Genomic DNA, 17,500 nt, shown 5'->3' with positions numbered 1-17,500 from the left:
ATCCATCAATAATCCACCAGTAACTGATCAATAATCCACCAGTAACTGATCGATAATCCACCAGTAACTGATCAATAATCCATCAATAATCCACCAGTAACTGATCAATAATCCACCAGTAACTGATCGATAATCCATCAATAATCCACCAGTAACTGATCAATAATCCATCAATAATCCACCAGTAACTGATCGATAACCCATCAATAATCCACCAGTAACTGATCAATAATCCACCAGTAACTGATCAATAATCCATCAATAATCCACCAGTAACTGATCGATAATCCATCAATAATCCACCAGTAACTGATCAATAATCTATCAATAATCCACCAGTAACTGATCAATAATCCATCAATAATCCACCAGTAACTGATCAATAATCCACCAGTAACTGATCGATAATCCACCAGTAACTGATCAATAATCCATCAATAATCCACCAGTAACTGATCAATAATCCATCAATAATCCACCAGTAACTGATCGATAATCCATCAATAATCCACCAGTAACTGATCAATAATCCACCAGTAACTGATCAATAATCCACCAGTTACTGATTGATAATCCATCAATAATCCACCAGTAACTGATCAATAATCCACCAGTAACTGATCAATAATCCATCAATAATCCACCAGTAACTGATCAATAATCCATCAATAATCCACCAGTAACTGATCAATAATCTATCAATAATCCACCAGTAACTGATCAATAATCCATCAATAATCCACCAGTAACTGATCAATAATCCACCAGTAACTGATCGATAATCCACCAGTAACTGATCAATAATCCATCAATAATCCACCAGTAACTGATCAATAATCCATCAATAATCCACCAGTAACTGATCGATAATCCATCAATAATCCACCAGTAACTGATCAATAATCCACCAGTAACTGATCAATAATCCATCAATAATCCACCAGTAACTGATCAATAATCCACCAGTAACTGATCGATAATCCATCAATAATCCACCAGTAACTGATCAATAATCCACCAGTAACTGATCAATAATCCATCAATAATCCACCAGTAACTGATCGATAATCCATCAATAATCCACCAGTAACTGATCAATAATCCATCAATAATCCACCAGTAACTGATCAATAATCCATCAATAATCCACCAGTAACTGATCAATAATCCACCAGTAACTGATCGATAATTCACCAGTAACTGATCAATAATCCATTAATAATCCACCAGTAACTGATCAGTAATCAATACTGGTCAGTGATTGATCATCAGGTGTTTTACTGAGTTTCTCTCTGCAGGTGTCGGAGCTGCTTCCTGCACCGTCAGGAAAACTGACTACGCCTTCCAGGTAACGACACCTGACTGATCAATAACCGATTTCAGATTAATCAGAGATGACTCAGCAGTCTGATCAATGAAACTGTACAGACTGAAAACTGTCACTGCAGTAGTACTGATGACTCAGCAGTCTGATCAGCTGTGTTTCCATCAGATGGCGAGTTCCAACATCAGATACGGAGAAGGAGTCACCAGGGAGGTCGGCATGGTAACCACATCCTCTTCATCATCACTGTCAGCTGGTTAACTGATCAATAGATCACTGATCATTAGATCACTGATCAATAGATCACTGATCAATAGATCTCTGATCAATAGGTCTCTGATCATTAGATCTCTGATCATTAGATCACTGATCAATAGATCACGGATCAATAGATCACTGATCAATCATCTTCTGGTTGATGTTCAAGATGTGCAGGAACTGAACCAGACAGAACATCAAATAAAAATATAGATTATTATCAATACGTCATCAGTACACCAATCAGTCCTCTCTTGGGTCGCAGGGGGCGGAGTCTGTCCCAGCTGACTCACCTGGACAGGTAACAGTCTATTACAGAGCTACACATAGAGACTCACATTCGGACCTACAGACAGTTTAGACTCACTGATGAACCTCAGCATGTTGTTGGACTGTGGGAGAATCTGGAGAACGCAGCAGGGAGAACATGGAGACTCCATGTAGAACGATCCCTAGCTGTGAGCGATGGTGCTAACCACTGATCACTGTGCAGCCCTATAACTATATATTTATAAATATTTATAAACTCTTTAGTGCAGTTTAGCTCTGACAGTGTTAGCTGACTAGCTGCTAACAAGCCAGCTAACTTAGCACTAGCATGTTAGCAGCTAGCTAGCATGGAGCAGTTAGCTCACCGAGCAGCACTAGTGCGTAGTTTCCTCCCCTTGTGGTTCCTGTTGCTACATAGAACAGTTTCAGCTGTTGTTGTTATTTTTATTGTTGTTATTATTATTATTGTTGTTGTTGTTGTTGTCATGGCATCTGTTCTTCTCCTTCTCCTGCAGGATTTGCAGAATTTGGGCGCTCGGAATGTTTGTGTGATGACTGACCGGACGTTGTCCCGTCTCCCTCCGGTGGCGGCGGTTCTGGAGTCTTTGGCGAAGAACGGTGTCCGGTACCGGGTGTATGACAGCGTGAGGGTGGAGCCTACGGATGCCAGGTGAGTCAGGTGACCTCGCTGGTTCCAGGTGAAGTCCTCAGAGGTTCTGACTGTCTGTGTGTCATAGCTTCAAAGATGCAATCTCATTCGCTAAGAGCGACTCCTTCGACGTGTTCGTGGCGGTGGGTGGGGGCTCCGTGATTGACACCTGTAAAGCAGCCAATCTGTATGCGAGTCACCCCGACGCCAACTTCCTGGACTTCGTCAACGCTCCAATCGGAAAAGGGAAACCGGTGACGGGCACCGTGAGGCCGCTGATCGCAGGTAGGACACGCTGAGGGTATCGATCCATCGGTTAGTGACGTCAGCAGGTTATTGATATATCAGAGTATTGATCACTGATCAGATGTCAGCAGGTTATTGATAAATCAGAGTATTGATCACTGAATTGATCAGATGTCAGCAGCTTGTTTAATCGATCAATTTATTGATGATGTTTTTCAGTTCCTACGACTGCAGGAACCGGCAGCGAGACGACTGGCGTTGCCATCTTCGACTATGAGCCACTGAAAGCCAAAACAGGCCAGTTTCAAAATAAAAGCTTTATTCTGAGGCTGATAATAGACTAAACCCTTTCACCTTAAAAGCCCCGCTGGAGAGTTTAACCTTTGAATAGAAACAATCAGTCAATAAAAACATGATTATTGGTTATTGCTGATGGAACATGTAAATGTTAAACTTTTGTTTATCGTCTGTTAGTGAAGAAGGACCTGTGATGTCATGTGCAGTGACGATGACATCAGTGTCAGACTGAGCTGTGATTGGCTGTCTCTGCTCAGGTATCGCCAGCAGAGCGCTCAGACCCATGCTGGGGATCGTGGACCCGCTGCACACACTGAGCATGCCCGAGAGAGTGGCAGCCAACAGCGGCTTCGACGTCCTCTGGTCTGTCTGTGGAACCCTCAACCTTTTATTTCTATTACTCTATTATTTTTATTATTCAGACACAGAGCTGGGATTTCTGACAGTCTGTGAACTCATCCTGTCTTCGTTGAGAATAAATTAAACTGTTTGCTTGAATCAGATTCAGACCAAAAATCAAAGCTTCAGTGTTTCCAGAGAGGAGATGGAAACAGTTCAGTGTCTGTAGGATTTTATGTAGAGTGGCAACAACCAGAGAACCGTGTTGGTTCCAGGTTCTACATTCTTAGAACAGAGTTATTTAAAGAAGGTTTCTTCTCTCTGGTTTCCGTCTCTCTGAGTTCTCTCCTGCTTCATGTTGTTTGATTTTATCATGGAAACAGGCCGTACAGCTCACAGGTGTTTCCTGCCCTTCAGCCACGCTCTGGAGTCCTACACCGCCCTGCCCTACCACCAGAGGGCGCCCTGCCCCACCAACCCCATCAACCGCCCCGCCTACCAGGGCAGCAACCCCATCAGCGACGTCTGGTCCCGCCACGCCCTCCACGTGGTCGCCAAGTACATGAAGCGGTATGTAAGACGGTTCTACCTGAAGAAGTGCAGAGGAACAGAACAGGAACCCTGAGGAACGCCACACAGTTTATTCATGTTTCAGCTGTAATCAGGTTAAGAACGATCTAAACGTGTTTATTGATTCATGTTTCAGCTTTAATCATGTTAAGAACGATCTAAACGTGTTTATTGATTCATGTTTCAGCTGTAATCATGTTAAGAATGATCTAAACGTGTTTATTGATTCATGTTTCAGCTGTAATCACGTTAAGAATGATCTAAACATGTTTATTGATTCATGTTTCAGCTGTAATCACGTTAAGAATGATCTAAATATCTAAACACATTTAAAGACTAAAACTGTTTTTAATTAAAGTCCCAGATATCAGGAGAACCTGAGAACCGTACACCTGTTCTACCTGTAGTCTACCTGTAGGATACGTTCCAGCAGGATTTTTATTGATTAATCGATTGATTGATTGATTGATTGATGACTGACTGACTGACTGACTGACTGATTGATTGAGTGATTGATTGATTGATTGATTGATTGATTACTAATTGATTGACGACTGATTGGTAACTGATTAATTGATTGATGACTGATTGATTGATTGATTGATTGATTGATTGATTGATTGGTAACTGATTGATAACTGATTAATTGATTGATGACTGATTGATGGATCACAGAGCGGTGCGGGACCCGGAGGACCTGGAAGCTCGCTCCAGCATGCACCTGGCCAGCGTGTTCGCCGGGATCGGCTTCGGGAACGCTGGAGTTCATCTGTGGTGAGATTTGAAGCTTTTACCTGAAATGTTCAGGTAAGGTGTTGAAGCTCTGGAACACACCTGGATGACTTCACTCCTGTTTTTAATGTGAAGACTATGAAGTTCCCCAGGTTCTCAATGACCTGGTTCTTTGTGTGTTCTGTGTCTGCAGTCACGGGATGTCCTATCCGATCGCAGGGAACGTGAAGACGCACTCTGCCAAGGGCTACAGCGTGGAGCACCCCCTGGTGGTGAGTCAGGACATTACAGTTTATCATTAGGGTTCCTCAAGGAACTTCTGTGGTTCTGGAACGTCGTGTTCTCATGCTGTGTGTTCTCATGTTGTGTTTTCATGCTGTGTGTTTTCATGTTGTGTTCTCATGTGTGTTCTCATGTTGTGTTCTCATGTGTTCTCATGCTGTGTGTTCTCATGTGTTCTCATGTTGTATGTTCTCATGTTGTGTTTTCATGCTGTGTTTTCATGTTGTGTTTTCATGTGTGTTCTCATGTGTTCTCATGCTGTGTGTTCTCATTTTGTGTGTTCTCATGTTGTGTTCTCATGCTGTGTGTTCTCAGCCTCATGGACTCTCAGTCGTCCTCACATCTCCGGCTGTCTTCAACTTCACAGCTCCGATGTGTCCAGACCGCCACCTGGAGGCTGCAGAGATCCTTGGTACCTGAACGCCTCACAAACACAACAGAAAGCAGCTCCAACATCCCAGAATAATCAACATGTTTATGATCAAACTGAACATTGATTTAATCAGTAAAGTCTGAAAGTTAGTGCTGAAACTTCCCACAGCCAGAGAATGCCTCGTTTTAGGTGTTATAGGTGTGCTGCGTTCAGGGACAGTAACAGACCGTGTGCTGCGTTCAGGGTCAGTAACAGACCGTGTGCTGTGTTCAGGTGCAAACGTGCGTCAGGTGAAGCGGGAGGATGCCGGGCTGGTCCTGGCTGATGCGCTGCGTTGCTTCCTGTCAGAGCTGCAGGTGGAGGACGGCCTCTCAGCCGTCGGCTACAGTAAAGACGACATCCCGGCTCTGGTCAAAGGAACCGTCCCTCAGGTGAGTCTCACCTGGCCCTTTAACGAACCTCGTTAGTGTCTGGAGGTCTGAAGAGATGCTTGATTAACGATGTTTCCATGGTGCGTTCAGGAACGGGTGACCAAATTGTCTCCCAGAGAGCACAGCGAGGAGGACCTGAGCCGCCTGTTTGAAGCCTCCATGAAGCTCTACTGAGGACCTACCTGTCAGGTGGAGCTGCAGTTCATCCGACAGCCAGCAGGGGCGCTGCTGGTCCTAAATAAAACTTCACTGATTGAGAAACAGGAAACAAACCTTTAAACTGTGATTCTGAACCAATGGTTTGTTTTTTTAGTCCTGATTTTAACTTTTAAAGCTGAAATGAAGCAGAAATGATGGAGTGTAAATCAGCTGTTTAATGAATAAAAACATTAAATCATGACTTTGGTGTTTTTGTCTACAGCCCAGAGAACAGAGAGCTAAAACTTTATTTAAACCAGTTTGAAACGACGGTGAAAACCTTCCGGAGCTCAGAGATAACTCCTCGTCATTGAGAGAAACAGAACCTGGTTTGAAAAAAATGTTCAGAACTTTTACAAAATTCAAACTCGTAATAAAAAGAAAACATAACTGGAGTTCTGTTCTGATAATAAAGTTAATTTAGGAAGAATAAACTATTACAGTTTTTTATGATTGTTTAAGCACGGCTTTGAAAACAGGGCTCAGAATTTCAAATCACTACACACAATTAACACAACCACACACAATATGCAGAACTCCTCAGTGTCACGGGGCAGCAGGGTTCTGAACCCACAGTGCAGGCAACACACACTAGGCTGGACAGGTCTGGGTAATCAAGCGTATTTATTAATTCTCATAAAAGAGAACAGAACACAAAAACTCAGCTAGAAAAGGAGTCCGGGCAGGAGGAACCAAAACTAGATGAAACTGTCCAGAGTTTCTTAAGGTGGACTGAAAGTTCACGTGATGGCAGGAGGGAAGCTCAACTGCCAGACTGAAGTCCAAACAGAAATAGTTCGAAGACAAACTGAAGGCGCACCTGTGACGACAGGAGGGAGGCGCAACTACCAGACAGAAATCCGTACAGGAATAGTTAAAAGGGGCTACTCACGAGAGCCAACACGGGGGAGCTGACCGGCAGGCTCAGCGGACCGACATCCGGGCGGACGCGCTGATACGGGCTGGTGTGGACCGCCGTGGGCGGCCGGGCAGGGCAGATGCTGGGCTGGGCCCAGGGGTGATGAGCCAGCGGTGGCTCGGACGGCGGGCTGGCAGAAGCCACTGCGGCCGGTGTACAGAAGGCAGGCGGCAGGCAGGGTGGCTGGCTGACCGACGGTAGCTGCAACGGACCAGCGGGAAGTGCCCCATGCAACAGGCGCTACGATCTGGCAATGAGGGGAAGGACGAGCCCAGCTTTATCTGCCGCTGACGAGCAATCAGCCACAGCTGTGACAGAGTACAGCTGAACCCAATAATCCCAACCAGCAGGAGCAGCCAGGAGTGTAGCAAGGTGGGGGAAGGTGTCAGATGAGGGCAGACAGGCAGAATAGAAAAGAGGGAGAGGAGGAAGAGAAAAAGAGGGAGAGAGGGAGAAAAGGCAGACAGGGGACCAGGCTGGGACTCTGACACTCAGATCCTGTGTAAAATGAAACACTGATAAAAACACACATTTATAAAAACCATATGATGTTACCACATGAAACACATCTCATAAGGCTTAGTTACACACTGCTGTGTTTAACCTAAAACACTTTTAGTAATTTTACCTGTCAGTGATTAAATTACTGTCAGTGAAGTACACAGAGAAAGTACAAATATACAATATGGTAAAATCACCAAACACAAGATCAGTGCTGCAGACTACTGAAAATATGATCTAGCTGGATCTGGACAGAGAATTTCATCAACATCGCAGGAAATATCCTCATCGGCAAGACAACGTGGGAAGAACCGTCCTGAATGACGGATCCATCCTGGTACAGATTTAGTCACAAGCCTCTTCCATGGCCTGAATGAGGGCCCCTGAGCCTGGGTCCCCTGAGCCTGGGGCCCAGAAAAACTCTTGGATGGGGTTTAGAGATGTAGACTATGGTGGAAGGTACAGTCCTGTAAACTGTGGAAGGTGTTAAACCGGTTGTGGACCAGAGCAGAGCGCTGGAATGAGCTGCATCTGCTGCATTTGGTTCATTACTGTGACCAGGTTGTGGAATCGGTCCAACAATGTGAGAATGTGATCTGTGCTGTAAGGACCCATACTGGTGGTTTAATAGAGCTCAAACCTGATTGGTCTGTCTGCAATAAACCAATCGTGTTTATACTCCTAATGTGTGTTTAACCAGCTAGTTCATGCGTGTAGAGATCTGACGTCATGATAGACTTCTGTGTCTAATGTAACATGTATGTTTAGTGTTTCACTGTGTGTGTTGTTCTGCTAAAAGTGTGAGTCTGACTTAGTGTTTATTGTGGTGAAAATCTGGTCCAATGTTTTGCTCCTTGAGTGTAAGGTGCTGATAATTATGGAATTCTTTTGTTGTTAATGTTTATGCAATCAGAACAACCTGTAAAGTATAAATGTTAATAATAAATGATGTGAAGCTGATATTATTATTATTAGTAGTAGTAGTAGTAGTATTGTTATTATAATGATTATTATTGTTATTATTATTAGTAGTAGTATTCTTATTCTTATTATTGTTATCCATCCATTATCTATCCATCCATCCATTATCTATACACTGCTTAATCCTCACTAGGGTCATGGGGGGGCTGGAGTCTATCCCAGCTGACTCAGGTGAAGGCAGGGGACACCCTAGACAGGTCACCAGTCTGTCACAGGGCTACATACAGAGACAAACAATCACTCTCACATTCACACCTACGGGCAATTTAGAATGATCAATTAACCTCAGCATATTTTTGGACTGTGGGAGGAAGCCGGAGTACCCGGAGAGAACCCACGCATGCACAGGGAGAACATGCAAACTCCATGCAGAAAGATCCCGGGAAAGCCGGGACGCGAACCAGGGACCTTCTTGCTGCAAGGTGAAAGTGCTAACCACTACACCACTGTGCAGCCCTATTATTGTTATCATTATTACTATTATTATTATTATTATTATTATTATTATTATTATTATTATTATTATTATTATTATTATTATTATTATTATTATTATTATTATTATTATTATTATTATTATTATTATTATTGTTGTTGTTGTTATTATTACAGTTATTATTATTGTTATTATTCCTGATTGTGGAGCTGAAATTGATCCAGTGGAAGAAGAAACTGAACATTTAGAACCTCTTCTGGATGATGAATGATGTTCTGAGGTTTAATAGAGATGTTCTACCGCAGCAGACATGGTTCCTCTGGAACTGCAGATGGAACGTTTCCAGAACAGAAGGAGGTTCTAATCCGGTCTAATCTGATCCAGGAACAGATCCTTAACGGGTTTAACCTGCAGCAGAGAACCGGCTCAACGCAGATCAGAGGTTCTGCTGGTTCTGAAACACAAACCTGCAGCTTTTCATCTTTTCTGACCTAAACGGGTCCAGACCAGAAACAGAACCACAATCAGAACCAGGACCAATAATGAGAACCAGAACCAACATCAGAACCCACAATCAGAACCAACAATGAGAACCAGAATCAAAATCAGAACCAACAATGAGAACCCACAATCAGAACCAGAATCAACAATCAGAACCAATAATCAGAACTAACAATCAGAACAGGAACCCACAATCAGAACCAACAATCAGAACCAGAACCCACAATCAGAACCAACAATTAGAACCAGAAACCACAATCAGAACCAACTATCAGAACTGGAACAGCTGGAGGTGAAGCTCTCAGCAGAACCTTTTGAAACCAGCAGTAACTTTGGTAAAGACCAGAACAACAAATTAAGAACCTCAGAAAGGAGAAAGACGTCGAGTTGAAAAACTGGAAAACTTGAATATTTTCCATCATTTATTGAGTGAAGCTTTGATCTGATCCTGATTCATGAAGACCAACATTTAAACCTTCTAGTTCCATTTAGATCTCAGAGGAACCCTGAAGACCTGGACCCAGAGGAACCCTGAAGACCTGAACCCAGAGGAACACTGAAGACCTGGACCTAGAGGAACCCTGAAGACCTGGACCCAGAGGAACCCTGAAGACCTGAACCCAGAGGAACCCTGAAGACCTGGACCCACAGGAACCCTGAAGACCTGAACCCAGAGGAACACTGAAGACCTGAACCCAGAGGAACCCTGAAGACCTGAACCCAGAGGAACCCTGAAGACCTGGACCCAGAGGAACCCTGTGTGTGTAGTGTATAGTGTGTAGTAGTGTGTGTAGTGTGTATAGTGTGTGTAGTGTATAGTGTGTAGTAGTGTGTGCAGTGTGTATAGTGTGTGTGTGTAGTGTATAGTGTGTAGCAGTGTGTGTAGTGTGTGTGTATAGTGTATATAGTGTGTGTAATGTGTATAGTGTGTGTGTAGTGTATAAGTAGTAGTGTGTGTAGTGTGTATAGTATATGTGTAATGTATAGTGTGTAGTAGTGTGTTTAGTGTGTAGTAGTGTGCATAGTGTGTAGCAGTGTGTGTAGTGTATAGTGTGTGTAGTGTATAGTGTGTAGTAGTGTGTAGTGTGTATAGTGTGTGTGTAGTGTATAGTCTGTAGTAGTGTGTGTAGTGTATAGTGTGTAGCAGTGTGTAGCAGTGTGTATAGTGTGTGTAGTGTATAGTGTATATAGTGTGTGTAATGTGTATAGTGTGTGTGTAATGTATAGTGTGTAGTAGTGTGTGTAGTGTGTAGTAGTGTGCATAGTGTGTAGCAGTGTGTGTAGTGTATAGTGTGTAGCAGTGTGTGTAGTGTATAGTGTGTATAGTGTGTGTGTAGTGTATAGTCTGTAGTAGTGTGTGTAGTGTGTATAGTGTGTGTATAGTGTGTAGTAGTGTGTGTAGTGTGTATAGTGTGTGTGTAGTGTATAGTGTGTAGCAGTGTGTAGCAGTGTGTATAGTGTGTGTAGTGTATAGTGTGTATAGTGTGTGTAGTGTGTAGTAGTGTGCATAGTGTGTAGCAGTGTGTGTAGTGTATAGTGTGTAGCAGTGTGTGTAGTGTGTATAGTGTGTGTGTAGTGTATAGTGTGTAGTAGTGTGTGTAGTGTGTATAGTGTGTGTAGTGTATAGTGTGTAGCAGTGTGTATAGTGTGTGTAGTGTATAGTGTGTAGTAGTGTGTGTAGTGTGTATAGTGTGTGTAGTGTGTATAGTATGTGTGTAATGTATAGTGTGTAGTTGTGTGTGTAGTGTGTAGTTGTGTGCATAGTGTGTAGCAGTGTGTGTAGTGTGTATAGTGTGTAGCAGTGTGTGTAGTGTGTATAGTGTGTGTGTAGTGTATAGTGTGTAGCAGTGTGTGTAGTGTGTATAGTGTGTGTATAGTGTGTATAGTGTGTGTAGTGTGTATAGTATGTGTGTAATGTATAGTGTGTAGTTGTGTGTGTAGTGTGTAGCAGTGTGTGTAGTGTGTATAGTCTGTAGTAGTGTGTGTAGTGTGTATAGTGTGTGTATAGTGTGTATAGTGTGTGTAGTGTGTATAGTATGTGTGTAATGTATAGTGTGTAGTTGTGTGTGTAGTGTGTAGCAGTGTGTGTAGTGTGTATAGTGTGTAGTAGTGTGTGTAGTGTGTATAGTGTGTGTGTAGTGTATAGTGTGTAGCAGTGTGTAGCAGTGTGTATAGTGTGTGTAGTGTATAGTGTGTATAGTGTGTGTAGTGTGTAGTAGTGTGCATAGTGTGTAGCAGTGTGTGTAGTGTATAGTGTGTAGCAGTGTGTAGCAGTGTGTATAGTGTGTGTAGTGTATAGTGTGTAGTAGTGTGTGTAGTGTGTATAGTGTGTGTGTAGTGTATAGTGTGTAGCAGTGTGTGTAGTGTGTATAGTGTGTGTAGTGTGTATAGTATGTGTGTAATGTATAGTGTGTAGTTGTGTGTGTAGTGTGTAGTTGTGTGCATAGTGTGTAGCAGTGTGTGTAGTGTGTATAGTGTGTAGCAGTGTGTGTAGTGTGTATAGTGTGTGTGTAGTGTATAGTGTGTAGTTGTGTGTGTAGTGTGTAGTAGTGTGCATAGTGTGTAGCAGTGTGTGTAGTGTGTATAGTGTGTAGCAGTGTGTGTAGTGTGTATAGTGTGTGTGTAGTGTATAGTGTGTAGCAGTGTGTGTAGTGTGTATAGTGTGTGTGTAGTGTATAGTGTGTAGCAGTGTGTGTAGTGTGTATAGTGTGTGTAGTGTGTATAGTATGTGTGTAATGTATAGTGTGTAGTTGTGTGTGTAGTGTGTAGTTGTGTGCATAGTGTGTAGCAGTGTGTGTAGTGTGTATAGTGTGTAGCAGTGTGTGTAGTGTGTATAGTGTGTGTGTAGTGTATAGTGTGTAGCAGTGTGTGTAGTGTGTATAGTGTGTGTGTAGTGTGTATAGTGTGTAGCAGTGTGTGTAGTGTGTATAGTGTGTGTGTAGTGTATAGTGTGTAGCAGTGTGTGTAGTGTGTATAGTGTGTGTGTAGTGTATAGCGTGTAGCAGTGTGTGTAGTGTGTATAGTGTATAGTGTGTGTGTAGTGTGTATAGTGTGTAGCAGTGTGTGTAGTGTGTATAGTGTGTGTGTAGTGTATAGTGTGTAGTTGTGTGTGTAGTGTGTAGTTGTGTGCATAGTGTGTAGCAGTGTGTGTAGTGTGTATAGTGTGTAGCAGTGTGTGTAGTGTGTATAGTGTGTGTGTAGTGTATAGTGTGTAGTTGTGTGTGTAGTGTGTAGTTGTGTGCATAGTGTGTAGCAGTGTGTGTAGTGTGCATAGTGTGTAGCAGTGTGTGTAGTGTGTATAGTGTGTAGCAGTGTGTGTAGTGTGTAGCAGTGTGTGTAGTGTGTATAGTGTGTATGTGGGATTAGCTGCAGTATTTAATCTTCCTCCTCTCAGCTCCTTCCAGTCGACATGCAGCAGATCTACAGACACTCTGAGGAACACCTGGAGGTTTTTACCACCGTCTTCTCCCCACAAGGTGAGACTCACAGTTCTAGGAAGCAGCTTTACTGATCTGGCTTCAGTTACTAATGTTCTAATGTTCTATTAATGTTCTGCTAATGTTCTGGTACTGTTCTACTAATGTTCTGGTACGGTTCTACTGATGTTCTACTAATGTTCTACAAATGTTCATTTCTGTTCTACTAATGTTCTACTAATGTTCTGGGACTGCTCTATTGATTTTCTACTAATGTTCTACTACTGTTCAACTAATGTGCTGGTACTGTTCCACTAATGTTCTAGTAATATTCTACTAATGTACTTTTACTGTTCTGGTACTGTTCTACTAATGTTCTACTAATGTTCTGGTACGGTTCTACTGATGTTCTGGTAATGTTCTACAAATATTCTGGTACTGTTCTACTAATGTTCTGGTACTGCTCTATTGATGTTCTACTAATGTTCTACAACTGTTCTGCTAACGTTCCTGCAGTCAGACAGGAACCCTCAGTGCTGTAGAACCGCAGTAGAACCTGATATTGATCAGTGATGTAGAAAACATCAGAAACTAACAGCAGCTGATCAAAGAGTGCAAAGAACCAACAGCTCAATTTATCTTTGATTTATGAAACAGTCAAAGTGAAAGTTCAGTATTTAGCTGCAGCTGATGAACAGCAGATGAACAGCTGATAAACAGCTGATAAACAGCTGACCTGTCTGAGGTGAACAGATATTCCAGCTGCTGTTAGATCCATGTTGGATCATTGATCATCAAGTGTTGTTGAGCTCAGATATGAAACAAACTCAGAGACAATAGTTCGGACTAACGTGATTAGAATCAGTCCCGTTCTGTTTTGAAATTTGGATTATTGTGGATGTTTCATTTTACTGCCTGATGGATCAGAACCTGGAGACCAAAGTTCTGACCAAGCTTTGCTGTCATTTTGGGTTTGATATTTTTCAGGAATATTGGAGCTGAAATGTGTAAAAATCCTTCAGTCCCAGAGTTCTGCTGCTGCTATCTGTGAATGAGAAGCTTCACTTCAGACTGTGTTCAAAGTTCTACAGAACCGGTACTGGGTCTGACCCACTTAGATTATCGGATCAGAACATTCAGAGACCAACAGAACACAGCTCTGCTCTGAGGGGAGGTTTTTTTTCTTTATTTTCTATTAAAGAGTCATAAACAGTTTTGTTGCTTCATCTGCAGGAATAAAAAAATAAAATCTTCAGACAGAAGTCATCTCTCAGAAGATTATTAAACAGCTTCATTTATTTAAACTGAACTAACATGAGAAGTTTAAAGTAAATCTGTCACAAGTGTAATTAATATTAATGCGAATGAGATTTATTATTATTATTATTATTATTATTATTATTATTATTATTATTATTATTATTATTATTATTATTATTATTATACATTTTATTTGTAGTCGCCTTTCTTGACATCCAAGGTCACTTTACAGGAAAAACAAATCCTGTGTTATCAGTTTATCATCCTGGCGTTCTTTACTGCTGCTCACAGAAACAAATAACAAATAATCCAGGAATAAAATTTGTTTCCATGTTGATGAATTCATTGATCTCAGCCTCATTCTGAGGAGGAATGTTTAGTTTCATCCTTTCAGCTCCTGAAAAACCTTTAGGAGAAACTCAAAGTTCAACATCAGTCATCAGACCGAGGCTTCAGTGTTTCCATTCGTTTCTGCTGTAGGATCAGTGGTTAGAAGGTCCAGGTCCAGGTCCAGGTCCTGGCCATGGTCTTTTCAGTAGGAGGCGCTTTAAGACACGATGGTCTCTTACTTGGAACATCACCTGCTCTGGAGCAGCTCAGGTGTTCAGCATCAGTTACTGTGGAGACGGAACAAGTTTAACCTGAAATCCTGACTCACCTGCAGCTCCACCTGTTTAAGGAGGACTCACCTGCAGCTCCACCTACTGTATGGAGGACTCACCTGCAGCTCCACCTCTTTCTGGAGGACTCACTTGCAGCTCCACCTACTGTATGGAGGACTCACCTGCAGCTCCACCTCTTTCTGGAGGACTCACTTGCAGCTCCACCTGTTTCTGGAGGACTCACCTGCAGCTCCACCTGTTTAAGGAGGACTCACCTGCAGCTCCACCTGCTGTATGGAGGACTCACCTGCAGCTCCACCTTAATCCACACCATTAGAACCTGCTGTTACCTGTCGTTAACAGTCAGACATCTATGGAGGCTTCACAGCTGCTTCACCTCCAACTTTACAACCAGGTCTGACCTCACAGCTAGATAACCAATAGGAGTCCAGCTCTGTGTAGCCGTACCCCCTCACTGCCTCCAGGTGAACCAATCAGGTTTATTTACTTCTACAGCTGCTGTCAGAGACACAGGAGTGAAGGTGGGTTTCCATGGCAACACCCAGTCAGTTTATCACCAGGTAACAGCAGGTGCAGAACTGAACTCTGAACAGAGCTTCATCAAAATCTCATCAGAACCTCATTAGGACCATCTACTAGTGAAAACTCATTGATCTGGTGGCAGTGATCAGATGATGTCATCAGAGTATTGATCACATGATTTTCTGTCAGTCTGCAGGTCAAGGACGAGAACCAGACAGGTGGCAGCAGAGAAGGTAAGACATCATGAACACATCATTCATTGACATATCATTCATTAACACATCATTGACACATCATTAATTAACACATCATGAACACATCATTCATTGACATATCATTCATTAACACATCATTAACACATCATTTATTAACACATCATTGACACATCATTAACACATCACTCATTAACACTTTGACTTTTAAGGATAAGTTCAGGTGTCTGCTGTAACACTCACCTGTGGACTGGCTGCAGGTGGTGGTGGTGACATCATACCGGTCTCGCTGGCCTAAGGAGCTGGACCTGAACCGGGGAGACCTGGTCCAGGTTCTGTTTAAGGAGGACGAGGCCTGGTGGTTCGGCCGGCTGCCCACCGGACACCAGGGCTATTTTCCCGCCACCTGTGTGGAGCCGCTGCAGGTAACAGCACTCACCTGGTCATTGGGGGCGGGGACACACCTGGGCCACCTGCACCCATGCAGCCTCTGATGTCATCACAGGTAAACTCAACTGCTTCTATTTAAAAACAGCCAGAGATGAAGTTTACCTGCTCAGGTGCGAAATGTTTTAAATGGAGGTGCTGCAGGTGAAACTTGAGCAGGTGTCAGTATGACATCATTATGACATCATTTTATGCTTTAATTTACAAATCAGCTCATTAAACATGCAAATTTACATACATTTTCAGATCAGGTGTAACAACATGTGCTCCTCCCCCTTTAGGGTGGGGCTGCGCAGACCACGCCCCCTCCGAGGAGGAGGGTGTCGGTGCCAGCAGTGCAAACAGACAAAAACCCCTGTGGCTGCACCAGGTAACTACAACCTGAAACTGTGTCAGTATCTTCAGATTTCCAGCTGGTTTAGACTTTATGAACCATTATTGTTCTGCTGGTTGTGAAACTTTAACAGATAAAAACAATCTCCTGTGGTTCGGCCTCTTCTTCGTCACTTTACACCTTTAATCTTCCTCTTTGTGGTATTTTGTGTTCTTCTTCATATCCAGCATCAAGATTTTAACACAGAAACGGTTTGAATTATTTACAGACGATGCCACACTGAAATAACTTATAGAACATAATAATCATTATAAACTAATCAGGCTTATCAAAGGTATCTGGAACTGTTTATTGATGGGCAGCAGAAGCACAAGTCTTTAAGCTGGTACCAAAGACAGATTAAACCTTCATTGATCCCACAGTGGGAAATTTAGTCTAACAGCAGCAAATAGAAAATTAAGTTGTTCCTATTAGTTCTACACATTATTTAAAAGGAGTGTTAAATTACAATATTTACAAACATAACCACATTCTAAGTCACCAAACATTAATTAAACTGACTTTAATTAAACTGACTAATTAAACCCACTTTAATTAAACCGACTTTAATTAAACTGACTTGAATTAAACCTACTTTAATTAAACTGACTTTAATAAAGTCAACTTTAATTAAACCGACTTTAATTAAATTGACTTGGGTTCTATGTTCTCGTTGCAGCGGTCACAGCACTCCAAAACTGCTGAGGAAAAACAGCGTTCAGCGGCCGGTCGGTCTCGACGGACCCTCGGAGTCGTTGGAACCAGGAGTGTCGGCGGCTCACGGGTCGTCCAGCCTCCTGCACCGAGTCCTGGCCAAGTCCAGGAGGAAGAGCTGCCCTCAGCAGCCCCACCCAGCTCCAGACTCCGGCACTATCAACACCGCCTTCCAGCCAGACTAGACCAGAACCTGCTGCTGTCCAGCCAGACTAGACCAAAACCTGCTGCTGTCCAGACGGTCTAGACTCGGTTTCTCAGTGATTCCTGATTCTGCTCCTGAAACCCTGAAGACACTGAAGACAAACCGACCCTCATGTTCTCTCTGAGGTCGTCCTGTTTGAGTCTCCATCACTTCCAGGTCCAGTCCGAGTCACTTGAGATCACCTTCAGGTCGCTGATGTCCTATAGGTCTGAGTCCAAGTGTCCTGATCGGGTCTGAACATCATGTTCGAGTCACCAAAGACTTGTCCGAGTCACACAGGTGAAGACCTGTCGAGGTTCAGTTCTGAGTCCCTGAGAAAAAGTCCCAGTTACTCTCATGACTCCTGAAGGACACAAACCAGCTGGAGTCGTTGCATTAAGTCTCTCAGGTGTCTGAAGTGTCTCCATACCTGAATCTGAGT

The 17,500-nt window shown here is 42.9% G+C and overlaps 2 protein-coding genes across 2 annotated transcripts in view; both read left to right on the top strand.

Annotated features, from left to right (window-relative positions):
• The window catches only part of LOC111588952 (alcohol dehydrogenase iron containing 1), a 7,282-nt gene extending 1,111 nt beyond the window's left edge, over positions 1 to 6,171 (top strand). The window contains exons 3-14 of the mRNA XM_023299590.3: positions 1,299 to 1,348; positions 1,493 to 1,546; positions 2,368 to 2,522; positions 2,590 to 2,786; positions 2,967 to 3,044; positions 3,302 to 3,407; positions 3,801 to 3,953; positions 4,629 to 4,727; positions 4,879 to 4,957; positions 5,283 to 5,379; positions 5,614 to 5,771; positions 5,862 to 6,171. Of these exons, the coding sequence (XP_023155358.2) occupies positions 1,299 to 1,348; positions 1,493 to 1,546; positions 2,368 to 2,522; positions 2,590 to 2,786; positions 2,967 to 3,044; positions 3,302 to 3,407; positions 3,801 to 3,953; positions 4,629 to 4,727; positions 4,879 to 4,957; positions 5,283 to 5,379; positions 5,614 to 5,771; positions 5,862 to 5,945 (1,310 nt within the window). The 3' untranslated portion in view covers positions 5,946 to 6,171. The remainder of the gene's footprint in view (positions 1 to 1,298; positions 1,349 to 1,492; positions 1,547 to 2,367; positions 2,523 to 2,589; positions 2,787 to 2,966; positions 3,045 to 3,301; positions 3,408 to 3,800; positions 3,954 to 4,628; positions 4,728 to 4,878; positions 4,958 to 5,282; positions 5,380 to 5,613; positions 5,772 to 5,861) is intronic.
• Positions 6,172 to 12,663: 6,492 nt separating this feature from the next.
• Positions 12,664 to 17,493, top strand: LOC129349923 (epidermal growth factor receptor kinase substrate 8-like protein 3). The gene is made up of 5 exons (XM_055014802.1): positions 12,664 to 12,783; positions 15,318 to 15,361; positions 15,601 to 15,765; positions 16,069 to 16,157; positions 16,840 to 17,493. The coding sequence occupies exons 1-5, from the start codon at positions 12,717 to 12,719 to the stop codon at positions 17,057 to 17,059; spliced, it is 585 nt and encodes a 194-aa protein (XP_054870777.1). The 5' UTR covers positions 12,664 to 12,716; the 3' UTR covers positions 17,060 to 17,493.
• Positions 17,494 to 17,500: the final 7 nt, after the last annotated feature.

This window comes from Amphiprion ocellaris, chromosome 10, assembly GCF_022539595.1.
Source record: "Amphiprion ocellaris isolate individual 3 ecotype Okinawa chromosome 10, ASM2253959v1, whole genome shotgun sequence".
Classification (NCBI taxonomy): domain Eukaryota; kingdom Metazoa; phylum Chordata; class Actinopteri; family Pomacentridae; genus Amphiprion; species Amphiprion ocellaris.
The sequence above is the reverse complement of the archived record's forward strand: the minus strand, read 5'-3'. Positions and strand labels throughout refer to the sequence as shown.